Source organism: Strigops habroptila, chromosome Z (assembly GCF_004027225.2).
Source record: "Strigops habroptila isolate Jane chromosome Z, bStrHab1.2.pri, whole genome shotgun sequence".
Taxonomy (NCBI): domain Eukaryota; kingdom Metazoa; phylum Chordata; class Aves; order Psittaciformes; family Psittacidae; genus Strigops; species Strigops habroptila.
The window spans coordinates 63,840,390-63,865,223 of NC_044302.2; the positions used below are offsets into that span (position 1 = coordinate 63,840,390).

Genomic DNA, 24,834 nt, shown 5'->3' on the forward strand with positions numbered 1-24,834 from the left:
TGTGGTTTTGACTTGCTAGCTCTGTAAGACTGTTGGGAGACAGTGAAAGGTCTAGCCTGTTAGGGTTCATGTCTTTGAAAGCATTTAAAAGTTAGGTCACAACTTCAAAAACATAGGAACTGAGGAGTTGTACTGACACAATGAACTAATAATGGCAACCACAGCAATAAGCCTAGTGACCGTGTCAACATCACTTCCAACTGCTTTTGCTCAGGAAAGACGCTAAAGGAGTGCAAAAGCCCTAAATCAAAACACACATTATTAGAATATAGACATTTTCAGGCATGGATCATGAAATACTTTCTTAGATAATTATGTATACCATTAATGGAACATAACTCATTTAGATAATAAGACATTAAAAGAATGCATTTGGCTGGAAATTATTGCGTGCTGCTGATGGTAATCTAAGGCACATTGTGCACAGCCAGAAGAACTTAAATGCTCAAGAAATGCAATAATTCATTGGAAATGCACTGTGCAGTGTGTCAGTGCTAATATGAGTATACAGGTAAGGAGGGAGGTGAAAGCAAGAATACACTGGAATGGTTTGCCACTAGAAGGAAAGGACAATTTACTGCATATCCAAAATGTTAATAAAGCAGACTGAATTTGCTTCCTTGGTAGAGAGGAAGCATGTGATTTTCACCAGTGCCTGTAGAAACAGAAAAAAGTATGAAGTGCAAAGGGTCATATGAATGAATGAAGGAGCCAGTATCAAGAACTCAGTGCATTGAACAAATATGCTTTCAAAAGAAATAGGAATAGCCTGCCATGAAAAATCATCCATTAAAGCTGTGGTTACTTTGTTACTTAATGTAGCCAAAATAAAAAAAAAAAATATGATCACACTTTTCTCTTGTCCCAGGTAGCTCACTCCCATTGCTTCCCCTTATGCAGATAAAAGTGGACATCTTTCCAAGCTGGATCTGTTGCTACTCATCTCAGGCTTGACCATATGAATGCTGATACTGGCAAAAGAGAGCTGGTGAAGAAAAAACAGCTGGCATTGAAGAAGTAGGAAAGGTTCTCCTTTTTCAACAGCCATTAGCTTTTGACTGATTAATATGATCTGACATAAAGTCAGTAGTATAAAAGAAAGTTGGAAAAGGGGAATGAGCCAAATTACATATTTTTTCAAACATAAATCACTTGGCTTTGAACCAAATCCTGCCATTTTACAAAATCTACTTCTGTTATTTTCCCTTTTATTCTTGCAGAAGACATCTGTTGATCCATTGTAGAGACTTGTAAACAAAATGCATTGTCCTTTTTAAAGACTGAGAAGCTGCTAGCTCAGTACTACAAAAGAAAGTGTCAAGGGCATCTGAGAGAAATTCTCAGACACCAGTTTCAAAACAGAATAGCAGGTAGGGCTAGATATATATATAAAAATTAGATAGTATGTAATTTGAAAAGCTGTTTTCCCATAGACACTGAAAAATACAGTTGTCTGATCTGAATCAGCTAAAACCATTTTGAGCGATGTTGAATGTTATGTTCTTTTGCTCTTTGTTGAACAGGAGACAAATGCTGATCAAGGCGAGTGTAGTCTCAGCGACGCGGGAGGCTGAGCCCACCGGATCGCTTGAGCCCAGGAGTTCTGGGTGACAGAAATTTATTTGGGTGACAGAATTTGGGTGACAGAAAAAATAAGCAGCCTATGCCATGTACAAGGCTTGTGTAATATGCCCACAAACACCTGCATCCTGGTCTATCTGCTCTGCCAAAAGTGAACTGGGCCCCACAGTACTGACTCATTATCATGCAATTCTTAATTTACATTTAATAAATGAAAATTTAATTTAGCTTTTGGAAATTAGAAAAGATCCTGCAAAAGGGATGTAGTTCTTAAATATAAGTTCATCTCAAATGGGGGGGAAACAAAGGCATTTGAAGTATTTAATATTTTATGGGGTTTTTTCTAACTGACGTTTAAACTGCTCAGTGAATTATATAAAAATCTTATCTTCTTAAATAAAATTTGTCCTAAATATTCATCATGTTTTCATTATAATGAAGAAAAAATTATTTAATCAAATAACAGGCAATTTACTAAGACTCCACCTGGATAATCTGCAGAATTTTACCAGTATACTTACTGGAACACATAATAAAGAAAGATGACATAATAACTTAACATTGACTAGAGGAATCTTTGAAATGAGGTTTCCAGTATGTCTCAGGAGTCACCAAGGGACGGGATGGGGATCTTAGGTTTGTTCTGGAGTAGGAAAGAATTTATGAAATCTCAATGCTTCTGTCAGGATATGGGAATTATTTCCTGCTCAGGTCTTCTGAGGACAGTAACAATAAAAAGCTGCATGCTAGAAAAGTATTTTAAAAAAAAAAAAAAAAAGGTGCCAGAATATATAAACAAAACATACACTCCATGTGCAGAAGCAGCCAAACATTTTATACTCAAATGCAGCTCACCATATCTAAGATATGTGTCCACAAAGCAACTTAATGCATTTTTAGTAGTTGAATATGAAAGTTTGGAAATCGAAGCCAGAAGAGGTAAGTCTCACAGGCAAAATGATGATCTGAAGAAATAACTACATTTCCTTCACAAATAAACTATGATGTCATGCCAAGGACAAAAATCTGCCTTATAGACCTCATGTTACACAGCAGACAACCACGAACGCCCAATTTACAGGCCTTACAGGAAAAAAAATGCAAACTGTGAATGTGCAACAAAGTGCATGTAACCTGAAAAGACAAGTCATCCAGATGGAAAAGATGCTTTATAAAAGTAAACCATTCCACACAAAAGCAGATATCCTCTACTGTAGAAATTTGTGGGTTTAGAGAGATTTGTATTCTTACAACAAATGCAGAAGTCAACTGTCAATAGATGTTGTAAATCTCCACATTTTAGGTTAGACAATCAAACAAAAATTACTTTCTTGAAGAGATATCTCACGGTGGCCCATAAGGTGATAATAACGAAGTCAACTGTATCTTCATATGCTATATGCAACCCAATGAACTGGAATCATTGCCAGCCTCCAGAGCAGTGTGCAATTAGCACAGCTGGGGCTGCCAACTGATTAGAGCAGAAGCACATATCTTACAAACGAAGTGCACAAATACCCAAAGACCTACAAACCTTGCCAGTTGAGATCAGTAGCACTGTATTTGGGCTAGACTTATTCAAAAGATAACTAAAAAAAATTGTATCACTCAAAATTGAGTTTCACATCATAAAAGGACCATGGAAGCCTTATTGTCTTTGCTACTTTCAACACTCAAGCAACAATCATAGCTGAGGTGAATTCAATACTATACATACTTTAATTCAGACAACTGAGTAAGTAACAAAAATACTGTACACACTTATACAAATTACCTACACCAAGCAAAAATAATCAATCTCACAATAAGAAATGAAAGCTGACTCTACTTTGTAAAAATCCATCTTGAAGCTTACAAAACATTTTGTGAAAAACTGGATGTGATAGATTACCATATGAATAGAATAAATTTGAATGTGCTGTGTAAATTTACTACACAAAAAATGTATTCAGTGGTGTTTATAGAGGTATCATATTTAATTCAGCATCACCCTTATAATTTTTTCTCTTGCAAGCTTACTATTTCACCCTAATTTTAGTCTGCAATCCTTATACTTCAGCTTCCTGAAGCAGACATTATTCTTTATAGCAAATAATGGGGTATCCTTAATTGGGAGAAAAATCTTTTGAAGTGCATGAATTAATGAAAAGAATTCAAATATGTGCCAAACTTAGCTACTATCAAGTGTTTTGGTTTGTTTGTTTTTTTCTGTTGTTGTTGCTATCTGCTTTTTAAGAAATGCATTGTTGATTTATATTTTTGAGTAAATACAGTTGTTTGTGTTAGGTATACAGGCACAAAGAAAAGCAATCAATATATAACTTGTTATGCATTATCATTTATTTAAAAAAAAAAAAAAAAGAAACAAAATACCCAAACCAACCAAAACCAAAAAGCCCAACCTACTTTAGTGTTAGCCTTGAAGCTCTCCTTGGACTTCATTTTCAAATCACCACTGATTTTTTTACAACATAATTCACTTCATAGCTTCATATTCCAGAGCCATAGCAAAACGTTTGTACCACAGGTAAATGTAACCCAGAGTGTACAAAATGACAGAGGCAGAATTCTGGGCCTAATTTCCCCTAATTCCTGGGTTTTTATATGGTTCCAGTCAGGAGAACGCACGGACCATGAAATAGAAGATGACATGCTACCACTTAAGCCAAAAACAGCTAAAGTGGCAACTTACAGCAAGGCATGTTCTCTGATACAACAGGTCTCCCTGCTGCCTGCATACATTACCTCAGTGAAGTCCCTCAGAACTTGGAGATAAGACAAAGAAGCAAGTATTCAATATCGGGTTATTAACCCATGTTTATTGGGGTAGCGTAACCGTTTCCTAACAAAAGTAATTCTGAAGACAATTGCAAGGTTTTCTCTTAATTCTCTTTCAACAGGTAATTGCTTTTAGCAATTACAAGACTAGGACAAAATTAGATTTTAGGTTAGGCTCATTTTGTTTAGACTGCTTTTTATTTGTTTGTTTAAGCACAGATTCTGGGTATGGAAAACATGGCATCTTGTTTTATTCAGCTCAGCTACATGCATAATCGTGCGATTGATGCAAAGATTAAGAACAGGCACATAATTATTACTATTGCTCTTATATTCAGATGACAATTTTAACTTAATCGAGGTTTCCTAAGTATGTATCTAGTTTTTACACTTAAAAAAAAATAATAAGGTAGCTCTATCAGAAGCTAGAGATTCATACCTTGTAAGTACTTTGGCTACATCTCTATTCTGCCTGGTCTTGGAGACAGTAACCTAGATTTATCATCTTTCACCATGAAGGTTAAAAAAACCCACCAAAACAAAAACCGAAAAAACAAAGAACAAATTATCTTCAAATCACGTATTCTGTCACAAGAAAGCATTCAGCCTGGGCTGGAATATGCAGATGATTATGTAAACTTTCTTATCAATTAAATACAGGTCATTCAAAGCTGACAAATACATACTCACCTCATAAATAATGTGCAAACCACTAAATTTGCCCAAAACACAACAGTGGATACTTAGTGATTACATGAATGAGCTGAGCCTTACTTTTTATGTTTCATCGGAAAAAGCTATACAGTCCATCTAACACTATACTGAAGTACTGGTTCAGCTCACTGGGTCCCGACCCACAGAATTACCTATTGAATCATTAATGCTACCTTCTTTCTTCCTTTGAGTTCTCTCTGGAGATTTCTCAGTCAATTAATCAATCTTAAATTTGTTGACTCATACAACATGAAAGCATCACAAACTGAGAAGGTTCTGTTCTGGGGGCCTGTTCCGGAGTAGAAATCCAAACATGGGTTTGTAAAATATTGACAGGTGAATATGATCTTTCTTAGATATCTAATTGTCAGTGGGAATAATGACTACTGCTAAAGCACAACATATTTAAACACACTGAATATTCCAAACAGTAAGAATCCAAGAACTAATTTTTTTTACATGAATTGTACCAGAACTGCTAAATTTTGTCATATAACAGACCACTTATTTACTAAGAAAAATAATATTTCTCTATTTCTGTTTATTCAAATATGGAGGAGAAAACCATCCTTCTACTTCACCGTTTTTTTTCCACCTCCTGCTGAGAAAATGTTTTAAAAAGAAAAATGAGATCTATTTCTAATATTTTTAAAGAATTCAAAGCCATCTGGAAAAGAATCCTATGATCTGACTTTCAATATATTATAGATCTCTATCTTTAGCTGAATTAGTTCTAATTAAAACACTTTTGATCCTCACAAAACTCTTCATCATATGCCAAAGGTAAGAAATAGCAGATCTCAAATCATCACCGATGCCCAAGGCCCGATGAATAACGCTTATGTCATTGGCTGGATATACCTGCATAACCTTAACAAGTCATTAATCTTCTCTGCTTCAGAAATCAAACTACCTGTCTAGATCTTCCAGCCTTGGAAAGAAATGCAGGTGTTGCCATCACAGTACTTTAAAAAGGACTCTTCAGGATCCTTCAGAACAACTGACTGTGAGTTGATACTTTGCTTGCAGGTACAGTCATTAGCTCAAGAAGAAAAGGAAAACAGCCTCTGGACAACTCCCGGGAAGAGGGAAGGAAACAGAGAGGTAATTCTTCCAGGGCATCAGAAACAATCTTGAGTCAGAAGGTTTGAGTTTCATGATCTCAGTACAGAGCTCTAGGCAGGGTGGGGACTTCTGAAGGGATCTTATTCCCACTGCTGTGCAAACATACCTTTAGTGGATAACAGATTTTATTTTCCTTATCCTTACAAGCCAAGACTAATAGCTATTCTTGTGATCTCTTACATTTACAGCCTTCTTCAAAATGTACACACAATCACTAAAGGTGCAATGTCATAGCTAGCACTATGACTTTGAGGAAATGTATGAGCATGTATGTGAATACATCCAGCTCAGCTACAGTTGAGTGATTCCTTTACAGTACTGGTTTATTAATACATAGTACACTTAAAAGAAAACTACTTCAGGCAATGGAATGTGTAACAATGAGAGGGAAAAAAAAAAAAGCCTGTGCTACAAACAAACTACAACTGATGGGTATGAGCCCCAGTACTAACACTGACGGAACAATTCTTAAGCTTTTCAGAAAGATATAATGTATTTTTTGTTTTGAAAAAGGAACTGTGAGGTTGTGAGTGCATGAAAAATACTGAAAATACTTTTCACTGAAGTAGAAAAACTTTTACTTGTATTTTCCATATGAATACCTTGATCAACACTTCAAATACAGCATAGCTTTTGAGGAAAGCCCTAGTCTAACGACTGCTTAGTTGTTTACCTGAAAATTTGGTCGAATCAGTATATTCTGCTAGGGGAAATATTTATTCATAAATACGTTCTCCTATAGAATTCTCTTAAGTGAAGTTCTTTCTAAAACACAATTCAGATTTTAAAAAGCTTTTTTTCCAAAATATGCACCCAGTGTGGATATAAAATAAACCTCTACAAATAATGGTGTTTAAATTGCCTATCTAAAGAAAATGCGAAAGATAGCAGGGAAGTAATGAAACTCTCAGTTTACTAGATTGCGTTAAGATCTTTTACAAAGGAAACATTCAGAATGACGTTCATTCCAGTCAGACTGGAAAGTCTTCCACAGCGCCACTCAGTGCTCTGTTCTTCCCTCCTCCTCCTCCAAATAAAAATAATAATCATTTAAAAAAGATGTAATTGAGTTAATTTTGATCACTATGCAAGTGATCACTATGCAACCCCCATGCAAGGGTTTGCCTTGAGCTCTGATGTCCCTGACCAGCCTGAAACCATGATTCTATGCAATACTCCTCTGCAACCTCTTTTTTCTAGCTCCTAGGGGTTTGGCTGCCTGTACCCAAAGCCAGCTCTGACACAGGCAGGTCACAGCCCTTAAAGCTTTGGTAACACCCTCCTGACCCTACAGCAATCCCTGTCGGTGAATCCTCATGCACTGGCCATGGAGCAGTTCTCTGGCGTCTGTGACCTTGCATCCAGGGCCATGATTCACTGTAAGAATCATAAAGTTGTCTGTGGAAACTGAGTGTGGGGCAGCTTGCCCTTACAGGTTAGAGCTAACTGAGGCTACTGCTGCTGAGATGACCTGTCCCAGAGGCTGAGGCCTCTGTCAGACCTGACTCCCATAGTTTTGTGGCCTCTCAAGTTGTGCAGAAGGCTCCAGTTTCTACCCAGTCATGCCCCAGAACAACCACTACCTCTGCTGTAGATAGCAGGATCATACAAAGGGAACCCATAACATGAGACCACAGACACTCTGTCCTTCCTCGTCCTGCACACCGTTTTCCTGTCATCCTTGGGGGCATGGTTGCAGCTGTACAACCTCATGACAATCAGGATCTTGAGCTTCTCTCTAGGAAGGAGCCTGAAGACAAAACCCTGCCTCAGGATCTTTCGCGATGCTTCCTTCACCATAGCTGCCTGTGGTGTCTAGCCCTATTCATGAAGATTTATCAAAACAAGTCCTGCCAAAGAAGTGACTGATATCCCCACTGTGCATAACTCTGCATAAACAAGTAAATATTCAATTGAAGTAGGTCACAGATAAACAGCTTGACAGCATGTAGCTGATATAAATTGCTTGCTCAACCGCTAGCATGCTAAAAAGTCAGAGACACAATGGCTGTCTGAACTTTCTGAAAGCTGCCTGTTGCTGTAAATCAGTTTTTACAATAGTGACACAATCAATCAGCTATCCAAACAAATCTGAGAGGCTCAGCTACAAAGCTGCTATCGCAAAAACAACTCCAGAACATAATTTCAATGTAATGTGTACCTAGAAAACACTCTGCTCCACATCCACAGAACACATACAAGGTTTGTCACCTTTCACCCCTGATATATCTGCAGCCACCAAGCATTTACAGTAACTTCAGAAGACTCTTCTGACAACTACTGAAGTCAAGAAGCTCCTGCGATAACAGCCTAGCAATTGTAGTGCTGTTCTGCACTGCTTCAGAAAGTGTTTAAAAATACATCTCTGCCCACATTTAAAAAGAAAGAGACGTCTGCGAAACCGAGGACATTTTCTTTGAAGATTAACACCATTTTGCAAACTACATCAAATCAGGAAAACACAATTCGCCAGACATCTCCAGTTACATCACACTGCTCAGGCCTCATGCAGCTCAGTTTCGAGCATCTCCAACGACGGAAAGTCTGCAGCCCCTCCAGACAACCTGCTTCTGTGTTTAAACACCATTGTGATGTCTTGTTTCCATTACTCTTGTTTGGACACTCTGCATCTCTGAAAAACCTCTGCCTTCATCTCCTTTCTACCCTGCTTTTAGGTATAGAAAGCCAGAAAGAGGATTTCCACTGCACCTTCGTTCTCTTCCTATGGTTGAAAAAACCCATCTCTATTTTCCATGTCATGTGCAAAACTCACTGACCATTTTAGGGGCCTCCATCACACTCACTTCAATGTGTCCGTATACTTCTTGTTCTGGGGAGCCCAGAACTGGACACAGCACTCAGATGTGGTCTGATAAACAGAGGAGAAAGATCATTTTTCTTGACCTCTACTGGCTAACAGTCCTAACACAGCGCTGAAAGAGCACACACCTGCTTCATGTTCAACCTTGATGTCCACCATGGACCCCAGTTTCCACCACTATATATCCTGAGAGTAAAACAGCAAATAGGAAGTCAAGGAACATTTTAATGTTTTTAGAAATTATCTAGATGCAGAGTTGAAAGTACATCAAGTAAGTTTGCTGATGATAATAAACCAGGAGGAGCTGTGGACTCCCTCAACGATAGAGAGGCCTCACAGTGAGATATGGATAGACAAGAAAACTCAGCAATCACCAATCACATGAAATTTAATATAAGCAAGCCCCAGATTCTCCCCCTGGGATGGGGTAATCCTGGTTACGTGTGCAAACTGGGAGACAAGGGGCTGAAGAGCAGCCCTGCAGAAAGAGGCCTGGGGGTCTGGGTTCTTGGAAAATTGAATATGAGCCAACAGTGCGCCCTGGCAGCCAAAAGGGAAAACCGTATCCTGGGGTGTGTCCAGCACAGCATAGCTAGCTGATCGAAGGCCCCCCTCTACACTGCACAGGGGATGATCCTTATCCCCTCTACACTGCACTACACTGAAGGTCCCTCCTCACACACTGTGTGCAGTTTTGGGGACCTCACTATAAGAAGGACATCAAACTATTAGAATGTGTCTAGAGCAGGGTGACCAAGGTGGTGAAAATGCCTCTAGGGTAAGACATACAAGGAGCAGCTGAGGTCATTTGGCTTGCTCAGCTTGGAGAAAAGAAGGCTGAGCAGTGACCTCATGGCAGTCTACAACTTCCTCAAGGGAGGCATTGGAGAGGGAGGTGCTCATCCCCTCTGTCCGGTGATGAGAAATAGGACACAAGGAACTGGAATGAAGCTGCATCAGGGAGAGTTCAGATTGGAAGATTAGGAAAAGGTTCTTCACCAAGAGGAAGGCTGGTCAGTGGAACACGCTCCCCAGGGAAGTAGTCATGGCACCAAGCCTGTCAAAATTTCAGGAGCGTCTGGATGACACTATTGGACATGTGGTTTAGTTTTAGGTAGTTCTATGAGGAGCAGAGAGTTGGACTCGATGATCCTTATGGGTCCCTCCCAACTTGAGATATTCTAGGACTCTAAGTATATATACACGTTAGAGCGAACTAATTTTATCTGAGATCTGGGACTAGTAATCTGCTAGCTACAGAATGAGATCAGGAAGCAGACAGCAAACAGCAGCTACTGAAAGGATTAACAACTGCAACAAACTGATATTAGTAATATTACATTCTAAAATGTATTTGTATTTTATCCTGTGCATGAAGTTCAAACACATTGCTTTAATGTTAACATTTCTATTTTCATCTGCTTTACTTTTCTTAAAACATCTTGTCAATATTTCTGTTGCTATCCTACACCTATTTTTTATTTTTAAGTAACCCAATTTTATGAATGGAATTTGAAAAAAATCTAGTATGAGCAGAAATCTACTAATATGTATATAATCCAAACAAGTGGGATATAAAAAGAATTGCTGCTTTAAGCATAACGTGGTTTAGTATTCATGTATTTGCAGAGTATTCAGATCACGTATCAACTACCTGAATTAATTATGGGTATCTATCTCATTTCTTACTGAATCTTTCTTTTTTGCACTGAAACAAATGCAATATGGTTATGCTGTTTCTGGTCTTCCAGTGAAAAGTTGAAATCCCCCACAGCAGGAAGCAAGTGTTTTAATGACAGCTACTTTGAGTATCTGAGGAAAACCTCAAATGTGAGATTCAGAGGCATAGCCTAATTGCATTATGGAAGCACAGAACAGGAAGCCTAGAAAGACGTAAAATTTTAATAGAGCAGTTTCGATATAGACATATTGTAAGTAAGTCCTTCATTTTAGCAATTTTGAGTTCTAAAAATCGCTAAAATTTTTAGAACTTTAGTTCTAAAACTAAAACAAGATAGGAGGAAACAAGATAACAGACTGTTACGATTGTATGAGCACTGTTATTTGCTGAGAATGTTGCTTCAGCGGTTTCTGAAAAATCAATCTAGACTCAAGGGATATTAATTCTGAGCACACAAAAATAAGGCATTATAAAGCAACTCTCAGGATGTTAATGCTAGTTCTACTCATGACGATATGTAATAGGTGCTTCCAAACCTGGATTTTTCATCTGCAAGAGACCTTTTTCTAGACTATACATACACATTCTGTGTGTGCAATAGCATTTTGGCATGAGGAAGAACTGCTATGAGAGAACAAACACAAAATCATAGAATCCTAGAATGGTTTGGGTTGGAAGGGACCTTAAAGAACATCTAATCCCAACCCCCTTGCTATCGGCAGGGACACCTTCCACTAGACCAGGTTGCTCAGAGCCCCGTCCAACCTGGCCTTGAACACTGCCAGGGATGGGGCATCCACAACTTCTCTGGGCAACCTGTGCCAGCACCTCACCACTCCCTCAGTAAAGGACTTCTTCCTACTATCTAAATACCAGCTTAGTTCAGACGGCATTGCAGTATTAACTTGCTCTGCCTACAGCCAAGAAAGAGAATGTGTCCCAGAACCGGTGTCCAACTGCGACATCAGCCAAGCTTAAACCACCACTGGGGAGAAATCCTTCCTGACATGAAATCACCTCTGCCTTTCAAATAAGCATTAACTAACAAGCACTAAGAGTAGAATTAGGGTTGGGATGACTGTCACGAAAAATGTTATCAAGTTTAACTTCTTCAAGTCACCAAGGCTTGAAGCAATGTCATAGTAAGTGATCATACTGATACTGAAGCAAAATGTATTCTATAAAACGAGCTACGGCAGAATAGTTCACTATACAATTCTATATTTGCACTAAGAGCAAACACTCCACCATTAATGTGGTTTAACTGTAACAAAATGTCATTCTGTGATAGCATCAACGCAAACAAGGGCTAGTACTGCCATTGATAGTGAGCATATTCTTATTGCTCAAAGAAAATAAAAGAGCATTTTTTCTGTGCTATGCTGTTAATCAATTTAATTAATAAATGTTCCACACATTTCTCTGCAGCTACTCATATTTAGCTAATCATATTAAGTAGTTTGCTTCAGCTTTTTGCCCTCCACATTTACTTCAATTTACATCAAGGGGAGAGTAGACTTGGGATTTGATATGGAAAAGGTTTACATTAGTTACGCACACAGCTATTTGCAGCAGCGATACCTGAACACATGCCCAGCCTTGAATTAAAGTAACATAATGTACATTATATATATCCTGGACAATTGCAGCGTGTCTGCTTCTAGCTTCAAGCTCCGCTATCTGGCAAATAAGGGTCACATCCCTTAAAAATTGGTGAAAGTGTCTCCATTGATTTAACTGGTTTTCACGTAAGTCCTAAATAAATTAATGGAAACTATCTGTGCTGACACAGTTCATGGCACTGAGATGCTAAATTTTTCAGATAATTTGATGCAAACAATTTTCTCAGTTTCCTACTTACTCAGGTCTTACTTAAAGACTTCCTGTTGTATTCACATTTCTGGCAGACTGCAATATTGGGCGAACAAGCAGGTCTTCTCATTGGTTCTAACTCTACAGACATCCATCATGGGACATTTAGTAATGCTTGACAATTTTCGAACATTAAATAAAACTGGAAATTTGCACTACTTAAGAAATAAAAGTAACCAAAAGAAAAAAACCATCATCCTTGGATATTAGCAATAGCAGCCAGCAGCTTCTAAGGGGAAGCAATACTCTGGACAACTTACTATTCCCATCCTGAATAGGCTAAAGCTCCCACAGTTACCATTAATAAGAAACTGCACAGGATACTTTTGGCTTGATAGATCAGATCTTTAAATTATTCTTAATTACATGTATCAAGACAAAATAACTCCATCACATTTAATTTCCTACTAGGATATCTATGAAAACCCTTTTTGTCATGTTTCCCTCTCCCCAAATTTGTGTTAGAAGGCTCAAAACTACCTTTTTATTCCAGAGAAATTAAATTTCCTCATTTGTATATCCTAAACATAACACATATGCTTGAAGATCAATGTCTTAATAAGAACTGTGCTGCTGATTGTCCCCATATTGAGTTTTGAAATTTCTTTGCTAACGTGATCATTAAAACACACTGGGTTTTATTGCTATGAAAAGAAATAAAAAGAATATTTTTACTGTGCAAACAGAAAGTGATTGTGTCCCCCCAAAGCTCTCCCTGAAGACTGATAGTTGTTAGTCACCCCACATTCTTGTAAAGTCAGTTAAATCAGAAAGACTTTGTAGGCAATTTAACAGAAATGTTATTTAGTCTTTTCAGGAGACAGAAATGAAGGAAGTCTGTGATACCTTCTATTTCCTTATCAACCGTTCCTCAGTTTATAGAGCTAGGATTAGGATGGAAAATTGAGCAGGAGGCCCTCATGTCCCTGCTGGCCTTTCCATTAAGATACCTGAAGACAAGAAAAAAGACAGAAAAAAGTGAGCAGCAAGGGAATCCCAGTCTAACTAATAGAGGAAAGAGTGGAATAATCTAATAATCTATGTTGGAAGATGAGAGACATATGTCATAAGCTGATCTACTCAACTAGACAATTTCCAAATACAACTCGAGAATTTTTAAGCACAAAAAGCTGCTACATCTGTTCCCTCTGCCTGTACTGGGCAAAACAAGAAATCATAGAATTTAAGTGTAGCAAGAAAGATCCAGGAAAATACCAATTAAAGTATATCTGATGGCATAGATAGGGTCACTGTAAGAGATCGCCTAAGAGTGTTATGGCTTTAGGAACTTAGACAAACACCTGTAAGAAATTATGTGTATTGAAGTAGTCCTGTTAGTGGCAGGGTAGAGTGTGCAACTTTTGGGGGTCTCTTTTCACAATGTATCCCCTTTTACCCTGTTCTCATAGCAGAAAGTAAGTGTAGGACTTCTAAAAAATTGGCATCATATCCTTTCTTAAGACAAAGTTGGATTTGAAATGAATTGGCCTGAATTTGAATTAATTGGCTTCCAAGCACTATTAATTACATATATGCAATGAAGATGATCACAGTGCTGAGGCGCCTGTCCTATGAGGACGGGATGAGAGAGTTGCACTTGTTCAGCCTGGAGAAGACTCCAGGAAGACATTATAACAGCCTTCCAGTACCTAAAGGGGGTCTACGAGAAATCCGGAGAGGGACTTTTTACAAGGTCAGGTAATGACAGAACAAGGGGGAATGGATTTAAGCTGACAGAGGGGAGATTTAAATTAGACATTAGGAAAAAATTCTTCACTATGAGGGTGATGAAACACTGGCACAGGTTGCCCAGGAAAGTTGTGGCTGCCCCATCCCTGGCAGTGTTCAAGGCCGGATTAGACAGGGCTTTGAGCAACCTGGTCTAGTGGAAGGTGTCCCTGCCCATGGCAGGGGGGTTGGAACTAGACGGTCTTTAAGGTTCCTTCCAACTCAAACCATTCTATAATTCTATGATATCAAAGACAATACAAAATTACAGCCATCACAATCAAAACCAAAGGGATACATTTAACTACTGCTGTGCTTGTCTTAACGAGCATTTTGGGCAATCTTGACGTCTGATCTACCCATCCTTCAGGCAGACGGAGTTGACCTCTTCCTTGGGTAGCTCAGTCATTGGACTACATGTAGAAATTATTTGTTATCATTATTACCATTGTAACCTGGCACCACTATTGCTTTTGTGAGTACAAGCTAAGCAGCTAAATGTCAAAAAACTGCTTTGAGTGATGCAATTCAGAAAAAGGGCCAGTCGGGAGGTGGGCAGAAATGTAGCCAAAAAACCCGAGAAAAGCAGTAGTATTATGGCTGGGTTGTGCAGATCTTCACAGTTTTAATGTGGTAACACAAAATCTGCAGCCAGGAAAAAACACTGTTCGTCAAATATGGCCTCCTGCATAAGACACTGCCTAGTAATTTGAAACACTGAACCCAAAAGCTGAACAAGAATATTTCTGGGAAATGCTTTCTGTGATTCAGAAAACTTAGAAAATTCTACATATAATCATACAAAAGTCAGTCCGGAATGTCCTCAGGGTATCCTGCAATTAGTTTATCCATTTGTAGTTTTGGTCTCCCTTTGTAGCTGTATGCAAAGATGCATGTCAAGTCATTGCACTGGGAAACTTAAGTGTGATATTGCATTACAACAGACCTAACGGCAACATGCTATGCCAATTCAGTAAAACACAAAGTTCAAAGAAGGCATCCTTCTGTTACAAAACAACGCGATGCATCCTCCTTATATTCTTAATTATGATGGCTTAGTCAGTTACTATATCTGCCTTGCATCTGCCAATAACAGGTGAAGAAAAAGGCAACTGAAAGACTGTTTACGCTTGGTCACCTTCTCACATCAGCTTGATGATTGTTTTAATTACATTATAAGAATCTTGACTGTTTTCTTCAGTAACTTCCTTAACACTGCTAAACGCACTTTGTCAGACAGTTTCATGTCATCATATTATTTGGGGGATGAAAGATATCTTCGATTAAATGATTTTATTTCATGCTTTATTACCAGCTTTGACATACATTTCCAGAGACTCCCAGGGGCATTTCTTTTTTACACTGTAGCATAGTCTTGTTAGCCATTCAGGTGGAATAAAACCACTCAGCTTCACTTTACGGTCCTGTGCCCTGAATTTTTCACATGGTACCCTTTTATACATAAGGAACAGTATTGCAGAACAATATTAAAATCTTATGCCGTTAATACAGGATTCCACTAACACATTAAGCAGCATTGTCTTTTTATTTTTTTTTTTTTTAATTTCTGTGGAAACAAGACCATTTACTTTTTGATAGGCAAATTTATTGCAGTTGTTTGTGTATTATCAACGCCAGTGGGAATTTGGGCCACTTGCCACCTCTGTAAGTATTCAAATCTGAAAAGACTAAGCCTCATGAGAAACAGAGATCATTTATGAGACAAATCCTTCTGTGTGCAGGAAATGTGGGTGACCCTGGACGACTTCTCTGATACCTCACCTTTGTCACTGGCAATGCGACACAGAAGGTGGCAAAACTGCACTGTGTTTTCTAAGATGAAGGTAAAGACACTAATGAAACAGATGGATTTAGGGAAAGGTCTGCAAAATATTATTGACATGCAAGAGGATAAAAACCTGTAGCTGTTGCAGGATCCTTACTTCAAAGAGTCAGGTATTTTTGTACCTTAGCTGCTGAATCAAGAGTGAGAATTTAGTATTACCTTTTCTATCACTTCTTTTTGAAAAGCACTCAGATGGTGGTGACATAGCCAGAAAGAAAAGCCATTTTTTCCTAAAATTCTCTGGTTTAAAAGAAGAAACTTTGCATTCACATAGCCTTTTCCAACCTGAAACTCAAACCCACTTTTCCCTCTACATAAAATTAGTAGACTACAGCCTTCTCCTTCAAAATGGCACTGATACGTCTACTTCTTTTATCTGTAGGCTAGCCCATGGAAACATGACTTCTAACACTAGGCTTTTTGTTTTGATCTCTCTCTTTTTTTTTTTTCTTAATTGTGATAACATTTCTTGTTTCTGTTACATGACTTCCGAGTCAATGGCCACCAACCTGAGTCACATTCATGGGAAAGATTCAGTCAATAAGGCAAACTGCTAACAATCTCTGATTCACTTTAGATCACATAAAAAATGTACACTGCATCAGAATTAACCAAAGTGACTTCGTCTGTATGTGAAAAAGAGAAAATAATCATCAGCTTCCGCATTTCCTTTCCTTTCTGAAGAAATGAACTGGCATAAACTGTCAGAAACAATTTAGATATGAACATGCCCAAGACCAGCAACATCTCACCGCTGGTGAGAAGCATGACTTCTAGAAATAAGCTGCTTTTGGGTATGTGCAATCCCCAAAAGGCATACTATCAGTTCTTCAATCCCAGGTGTAAAATGCCTTCACCATGCTGCCATTACTTGATTATAAAATGTGAAGTACTAGAGGTGCAGCTAACAGCTGAGCAGCAGTAATGCAAGCATACCTGTGAAAACTGCTGTGAAGCTACTTTGCAACACCCACTGCTCCCCTGATTTGGGGTGTTAAATGAATTTCTTGATGATAAAGCAGGAGACTGCAAAGACACAGCAATGGCCTAGCCGGGCCTCTTTCCTGCCATCCTTAAATGATGAAACTGATGGCACAGGAGTAGAACACACAACAGAAAGCACAATCTTTCTCTTTGCTGTTCACATGGCTTTTGGGCTTCTAAGGACAAATAATGCACCCCAGAAAATCTGCGAATTAAGAGTCAAAAACATGCAATATCTATTATAAATGTAACAGATATAACTATGATCTTTCTGGCAGGAAAACAGAAGCTGGTTTATCAAATAATTTATTTCTGAACAGAACTTATATTAATTCTTAAAACTCATCTTTCATACCATATACAGCTTCCCCCCATACCAAGAGGCATGAGTAGTTTTTCTGTTAGTGAATTTACAAGAAAACTGTTACACAGACTGATACTTTCAACATGTCTGCTGTGTTAAGCAATCAGATCCCAAGGGCTGAACTGTCATTACTTCCCAGAATGCATCAAATCCTCCTGAAGGAAGCATAGCAGTGGCTCATTTATTATTACAATTTAAGTCAGTAAGCAGCTGAGTGCAGGCACAGGTAAATTACTATTCTCGTTTTACTGTTGGTAATGGGCATATTATTTTCACAAGCATTTAGTGGGCCAGTTCACTAATGATAATAGTATGCATTAGGATTTGTTCCAAGTATCTCAGTTTTTCAGTCAAAACTTAGTAAACCTGTCCTTTGTTGCGGTTTGAAAGGCAGATATAATGGTAAATTAGCTAAAATAATAATAAAAATCAATTCTTAACTATTAAGCAGTGATAAAACAGATGACCATACTGCCAACTGGATATCAAAAGACTCACCAAGAAAGAAAAATCTACACATTTTGACTGCCTTTGTGTCTCCATTTCTGCTCATTTTCTCATTAATAGTGAAGAAAATAGCATAAGAAGCTTATACTTCTGTTTATGACGACCGTAACACAATCTAACATTTCCATCTCATGATTATGGCACGCAAATCCACTTACAAATGATTTCAAAAATTATCAGAAGTATCTTTCCTGAGTTAATGGACTATTCTATCAGTCTAATAACTTTTTTTTTTCCCCTTTAAATCCATCTGAGGAATAAAATCAGTTTCAAAACATACAGCCTTCTCTCTTACAGTTACTTTTTCTCACAGTAGAGGGTTCAGAAGCATAAATATTTAGTATTTTACAAAGAATACATTCCATTCTTCCACCATTCTGGAGAAGCAAATTTTTCATTCCATTTATCAAACCAGGTGCCCTGAAATAAAGTTGTATTGGATAATCAAATAGGAAAGAGATTTCAGTTGACTCAAGCTGTTGAACAGTGTGGTGTTTCACTGTGTACCTTCATAAAGCCTGCCACATGGTTCCCTGTCTTTTTTCATACTTTCTTTATGGACATAACTAAACTTGCTGTATCTGGAGAAATATTGTCCACACTTCTATTTCACATATTTCAGCCCAGCAGACAGACTTTCGTATATACATTGTGACACTTGAAAGACACTGTGTCTCATTCTAATGAACCATTTTTTAGCTTTTTTGTTTTCTCTTGGGTTACCTTATGCATTCTTGGCAGGGCAATCAAATAAAAATAACAAAAATAAGATCTAGTTCCTCATTTCATAAGAAATTTAGTGTCTGATCTCTTAAGCTTCCAGCAGTTCCTAGAGTTAGATGAGGCTGCTGCCAAGGTTAAGTAAATGTTCTTTGTATTTATGTAGTAGAGCTGAGCAGGCATTTTTACAGAGACATGTGCTGGGAAAAATTCACCAAAACATTTTCTCCACTGTTTCTTCTGATTCACAGTGTTTCCTTTCTTCTGCCCCTTCCAAAGTTCCTGCCTTCCAAACATACTTACTGACATGCAATTCAAATTCATTATAAAAAAATTTAGTAGTGCTTTCAAGATAAAATAGGGTGGGCAATTTGTTGCTTTCCAAATGTTTAGTGTAGTACTTCTACACATGCATGTCTCTAAAACTGTGTTAAGGTGATTGCACATTGCAGACCTTTTAATTGTTAGATCTCTGTCTACTCTCAGTTTGGTTTTTGTTTTGGGGGTTTTGGTCTTTTTGTAGTGTATTGCTCATTCCTTGATCCCATGGCATGTATCGTATCTGTCTCAGCAAAAATGCAACATCTGCAGTCTCTCCCAGGGCACAGGGTCCTCTGAACGAAGTCTTTAGAATGATGTCATTCATTCATTTTTTAAGAGCATACAACATTGCTCTGAAGCATCTGTTTTCTCTAAGTCCTGCCATTTGGACTTTGCTTCCTTTCTTGGGACACAATCTCTTCTGACATATGGAGACTCAGAAACTCCCCTCCACCAAGCAGAAATGTGACTACCAGAGCTTCCTGCAACTGGAACAATAGCTCTTGCACGTACAATGGCATGAAGTGGATCACGACTGCTTGCCACCAATATTAAGCCTTCCTTACAAGAAATTAAAAAAAAATTAAGGTAGCAAGACCAAACACACAAATAAACAAGCTTCAGAACTCAGGCAGAGAAACAGAAGCTGTGCAAGTCTCTGCTGGAAAGCCACCTCCGGGAACTAACAGGACCATCTCAGGAGAATTATGGTTCCCCTGTCTGCACAAAGCCACGCTCTCTGCACGTGTGCTCAAGGCACTTGTTAATCCTCTTACTTCAGATGGGAAGGCATTAGTGTGTTAGTGTGTGTGTTTAAGCATGTAGAAACAACTACAAAAAGTACCAGCATGAAACATGCTACAGGAAATATTTATTAGGGAAAAAAATGGGAGCAGTGAAGGATGAGCTGATGACACAACTCCTGAAAGCGTTCTCCAATTATTTGTTTTAATCTGTACTTCAAATACAGCTCCTAGTACTCTCTGTGCCTGTTAGAAAATGAAAACATGAGAAAATAAGATTATAAAACCATACCTAAACATGAGGGTATTAGTGAAGTAGGTTAGAACAGGAATGCATGCCTGGAAGAAAAGCGTAGGGAGCAAAGCTGGACAGCATCTGCAAATGATCCCAGTTTATCTATCTAAATTAAAAGAGGCCACTGTGGCCAGAGCTGTACCAAATGTCAGTTCAGGCAACCAGGCACTGCACACCATTTCAACAGAACAGAATACGAGCATAGCCTACCTGCTGAATAACACCTTCTATTATTTATTTAAAGCCAGTCATTTCAAGACAATCCTACAGATTCGTTAGTGAGCGATACAAACTGAGAGGCCTCCATGCAAGTCCCAGATTCCACTGCTTATTTAGATCTATCAGTGTGAAATCACTGATGCTACACCTGAAATTACATCCACAGAGTAAGAACTTTAAACTTCTCATTGAGAAAACATGGCATTAATTGAAAATTTTGTGCTGTTTATTATCGAGGTCCAGGTCAAGCCACAGTGATTTTCTCATGTGTAAAATGAGCAACCTGGTCTAGTGGAAGGTGTCCCTGCCGTGGCAGAGAGGTTGGAACTCAATGATCTCAAAAGTCCCTTTCAACCCAAACCATTCTATGATTCTATGAAATCGGAAATCTCTGCTCTCTCTCATTCTTTACAAGTTCAGGCAAAGGTGTATCCTTAAACTTAATGATGTCATTTAGTTGTTTTGTTCTAGAAGACTAAATAAAGCATTGAAATGACAAAGACACAACAACATTTTGTATTCTTTTACTCTTAATAAATTTACAATGTACACTGAAAGAGTTTGGCACCTATATAAAGCAGAGAATAAAAATAAAAATGAAGCATTACATACCAGCTTTTGCAAAGTTTATTCTGTTACTGGAACCATTCTCTGCATAGAAAAATGAGTCTACTGGACTCATTTTAAAATGAGTCTACTGGATGCCTATTGCGAAACAATACTGCATTTGCCTGTAAGACCACTTAATTAATTTGGAAACTGGGCAATTAAAAAATGAGCTTAGATTTTTGCAATTGCCTTTCCAATGTTTGTGGATTTACAGGAGCACCTTTCACTTAGAAAAATAAAAGGTTTATTTTTCAGAGAAAAGACACAAAGGAGAAAAGAATACAGACATCATTCTGACAAGTGAATTTGTGTACATAAAAATTTTCAAATTCCCTGAAGAAAACAGCAAAATATTTATACTGCTCATCTGGTAATTTGATCCTGCTGCTGTCACACTCTTTCCTTAAGAGCTCTTCACGACAGGAAAATTCCTTCAGGTTGGCTACTGTATCTTTCGGGGAATTAGGACAATGGGACCCTGCTCTTATGTGAATCACTTGGTTTGAACTCATGAAATAATAGAAAAGACAAGAAGTATATATTGGAAGAAAAATTTTAAGCTGATTTGGATCCTTGAAGATGCTGCTCTCTGCACTTCCCTCTCCAGTCAACCAGCTTTATTTGTCATCTCAGGAAGGTGCAAGAGACCCACTTCCTTTGCTATGGTCTCTCTCACACCTCTCACACGCTTTGTGCAGGGGTTGCTTGTCTCTGGTTATTCGCCCTGCTCCTGTTAACTCTGCAAGGTCCACTCCCTATCTGGCCTTAAAAGGCTCTAGCTGTAGCTTCAGAAAAGCATTTTTAGTCAGCTCTTTCAATAATTAATCACAACATTCACCCTTAAAACGTGCAATGAAGAGAAACCATACACAGGGGGCAACATTTGTCTGCCAAAAAAAAAAAAAAAAAAAAAGAAACTGCAGACTTCCCTCTCCCCCCCCCAATACTGAGAATGATAAAATTCCCCATATCTGAGCTCTCACACTTCAGGAAAATTATGTTTTCCTAAATGTATCTGACTTACAGAGTATGGATATTCTAATAGGTGCTTTTGGGGTGGGGGGCTGGGAGGAAAACCTTTGCAAGAGAATCAACAACACTTCCTGATTTGTTCTGTATGAGTTATATTTTGATTTTTCACCAATCTAAGTTTTATCTTTCTTGTCTTTTTTATAGCTGCTCACAATGTACCTCCCAGCAGTCATATATCTGGTTTGGACACAGAAATATTTTCTAGGGTAGCACCTTCCAGTCAGGATGTGACAAATACCTGTTATCATACACAGTATAGTCACTTGTGCATCACGTATACGATAACTCACCCGTGCAATACAGATCTGCTAAGTGCACTATCGCCATGCTACACTACTGCTCAACTATGTTGCATTAGTAAAGACTGACCTAATTTCAAAGCTACCCACACAAGTATCAAATGGTTATATCAAACATTACCTTCTAATGCACAGTTAGAGTAGCCATGTTTTACCTGGCTGCGTATTAATTTCAAAGCCAAACTATCAAGTACTAAGATAAACTGAGATAATTAATGTCACGAATCCAACATTTTATAAAACATATGATAGGTGCAGAAGCCTCAAGGGACCTGACCACGGTGCTTAAATTTTCATTGTATAACCCAATTAACTGAGAAGTTCCAAGAACAAAGAAGACTTTTCAGTTTAATGAGCCCTTTTTTCATCATAAAGTTGATTCAAGATATTTTGTTTTCCAGTTACAAATACCTCTAAAACAGCTTCAGTGGGACATGCAGTAGTAGCAGTACTTTGTGTGCTGAGACCAAGAGCCCTCCATTGTCTGTATTTTTTTTTTCCCCTCAAATAATTAATAATTACCTCCTAGGAAAGCACATTTAAAAACATGTTCAGAAACACCTTCAAAACTGTGCCACTTTGGAAGCAAAGAGATAACCATCATCAAAAAGTTTCACTGATGCTGTCTGCACTGACCGTCTTTAACTGACCTGTTCCTGCACACACCTTTCAACGAACCAAGGTAATTTTTGGCCACTCATACTAGCACACACTCCACTTACAAGTTGGTCTGAGTGATACCAGACCTTTGTGTGTTTCCTAGGGACCAGGCAACCCCAAAGAATGGATAGCAGAGGACTGCTCACAAAGGAACACACCTTAGCAACAGACTCCTTCTTCATCCCTAGAAGTTCACAGCTTGATTTTTTTAAGACAAGGCAAACAGAAACACAGAGGATACCCACAACCCCTTACTCCCTTTTTACCCCTCTCACAGACCTTTTTTGACAGATAAACACGCCGAACCGGAGCACAGACAATTTTGGTATCTTCAGGTACTCGCAAGGGGCTTTAAAGGTAGCAGGGAAGCTAATTTGCGGTAAAGTTGGGACTATTTCTGAATTAACTTTCCAGCAACAGCGTCTGCAGTCCTCTGGGCAGATGCTGAGCGGCTGGCGCCACACCGGTTCTCGAAGCGGGCTGTCACCATACCTTCAGAAGCCTGACGGAGGGGAGGAAGGCGGCATGGCACAGCTTCCGGATGGTCCAGTTGAGTGGCCGGGGAGCGTCGGTCTGATTCATGACCCTCCGCAAATCAATCCCACCGGGAGATCAGCAGCAGACCTGGCAGCGCCTACCGCGGAAACCGCCCGCCGGGGCGCGGGCACCCCGTGTGCATCCCGCCCGCCGCGGGGCAGGGACCGAGAGGGACCGGCAGGGACGGGACGGGACGGGCAGAGCTCGCCCGGAGCGGGCAGCGGGCAGCGGGCTGGGCTGGGCTGGGCTGGGCTGGGCGAGCGGCGCGGCCGTGGCCACCGATCGATCCTCCTTAAGAAAGCAGGCTCCTGCGTGGGAACAGCAGCGCTCATGCATACCAAATGCGGCTGGATGGAGGCGACCAGCCCGCTGCTCGGGGCAGGCTGCGCTGCTTGAGCGGAAAGGGGCAGCCCGCATAAAAAAAAAGGCTGCAGTGAGAGCTACTGCTCCTGCTCTCTCCCTCCTGCCCTCCTCCGAGAGCAGCCAGGTTAGCCGCTCCCAGACACGCTGAGCCATCCGCCTCGCTCCTCCGCTTCCCAGGGTGAAAAGCGGGGCAGACAGGAGATAATTTAAATAAAGCAAGCGGAGGGGTACTTGTACTTTCTTTCCCAAAGCATTGCGAGGAGAGGGAAACCGGCATGAGGGGAGGGGCCAACGCTCAGACAGCAAAGATAGAAAAAAAAAAAAAATCACTCTTGATTTACTGATATAATGGTCCTAGAAAGCATAGTTTCATTGATCTGGCATACTACTGGTACGCTAGAGGCAACTGGCAGCGGTTAGAAGCTGTACTGTAAGAGTGTAAGTGCTAACGTGTACATTTTAGCACACCCCCCTCACCCCCCGCACCAACAACGACAATGAAAAACCAACCTGCCAAACAAGCCAAGTTCACAATTCAGTTCATTTTAATATTAAATCTATGCACAGAACAATTACAGACATGCAATCACTATCACTAATAGTGTTGGGGCAATTCAGGTACAGCAAAGCATGTTTTCATCAGGGGCAGTAAGTGGCTTTCCCAGCTAATGAAGATATTCTTGAATGCCAGCTTCCCAGCTAAAGGAAAAACACCTTTTCCCCCACTGTTTTTTTGGAGGGGATGAAGATTACATGAGGGAAGAGTTAGGAAGTGCAAAAGCAAATATCCTGTAAAGCAATGGGAATTTTCATTTTGCTAGTAATGACCAGTTTTTACTCAGACTATGGAGGGAAACAGCCAATTCTCAGTAAAGTTTAAGTATCTCATAAATCAGGTTAGGAAACGTGGATTCAATAGCTAGATTTCACTGATCTGCCACTTTCACATGGCATTCCTTTTCATGTCCACAGTGCACATATTTTTCTCCTGTATTTTTAATTTATTCTTATTACTGCATATACATTCATCATCAA

At 39.2% G+C, this 24,834-nt stretch overlaps 1 protein-coding gene across 12 annotated transcripts in view; it reads right to left on the reverse strand.

The window, feature by feature from the left end:
- The window catches only part of TRPM3 (transient receptor potential cation channel subfamily M member 3), a 259,596-nt gene extending 236,083 nt beyond the window's left edge, over positions 1-23,513 (reverse strand). For all 12 annotated transcript variants that reach the window (XM_030512603.1, XM_030512601.1, XM_030512612.1 and 9 more), the window contains exon 1: positions 23,392-23,513. In XM_030512603.1, coding sequence (XP_030368463.1) covers positions 23,392-23,481 — 90 coding nt within the window. In that variant the 5' untranslated portion in view covers positions 23,482-23,513. The remainder of the gene's footprint in view (positions 1-23,391) is intronic.
- Positions 23,514-24,834: the final 1,321 nt, after the last annotated feature.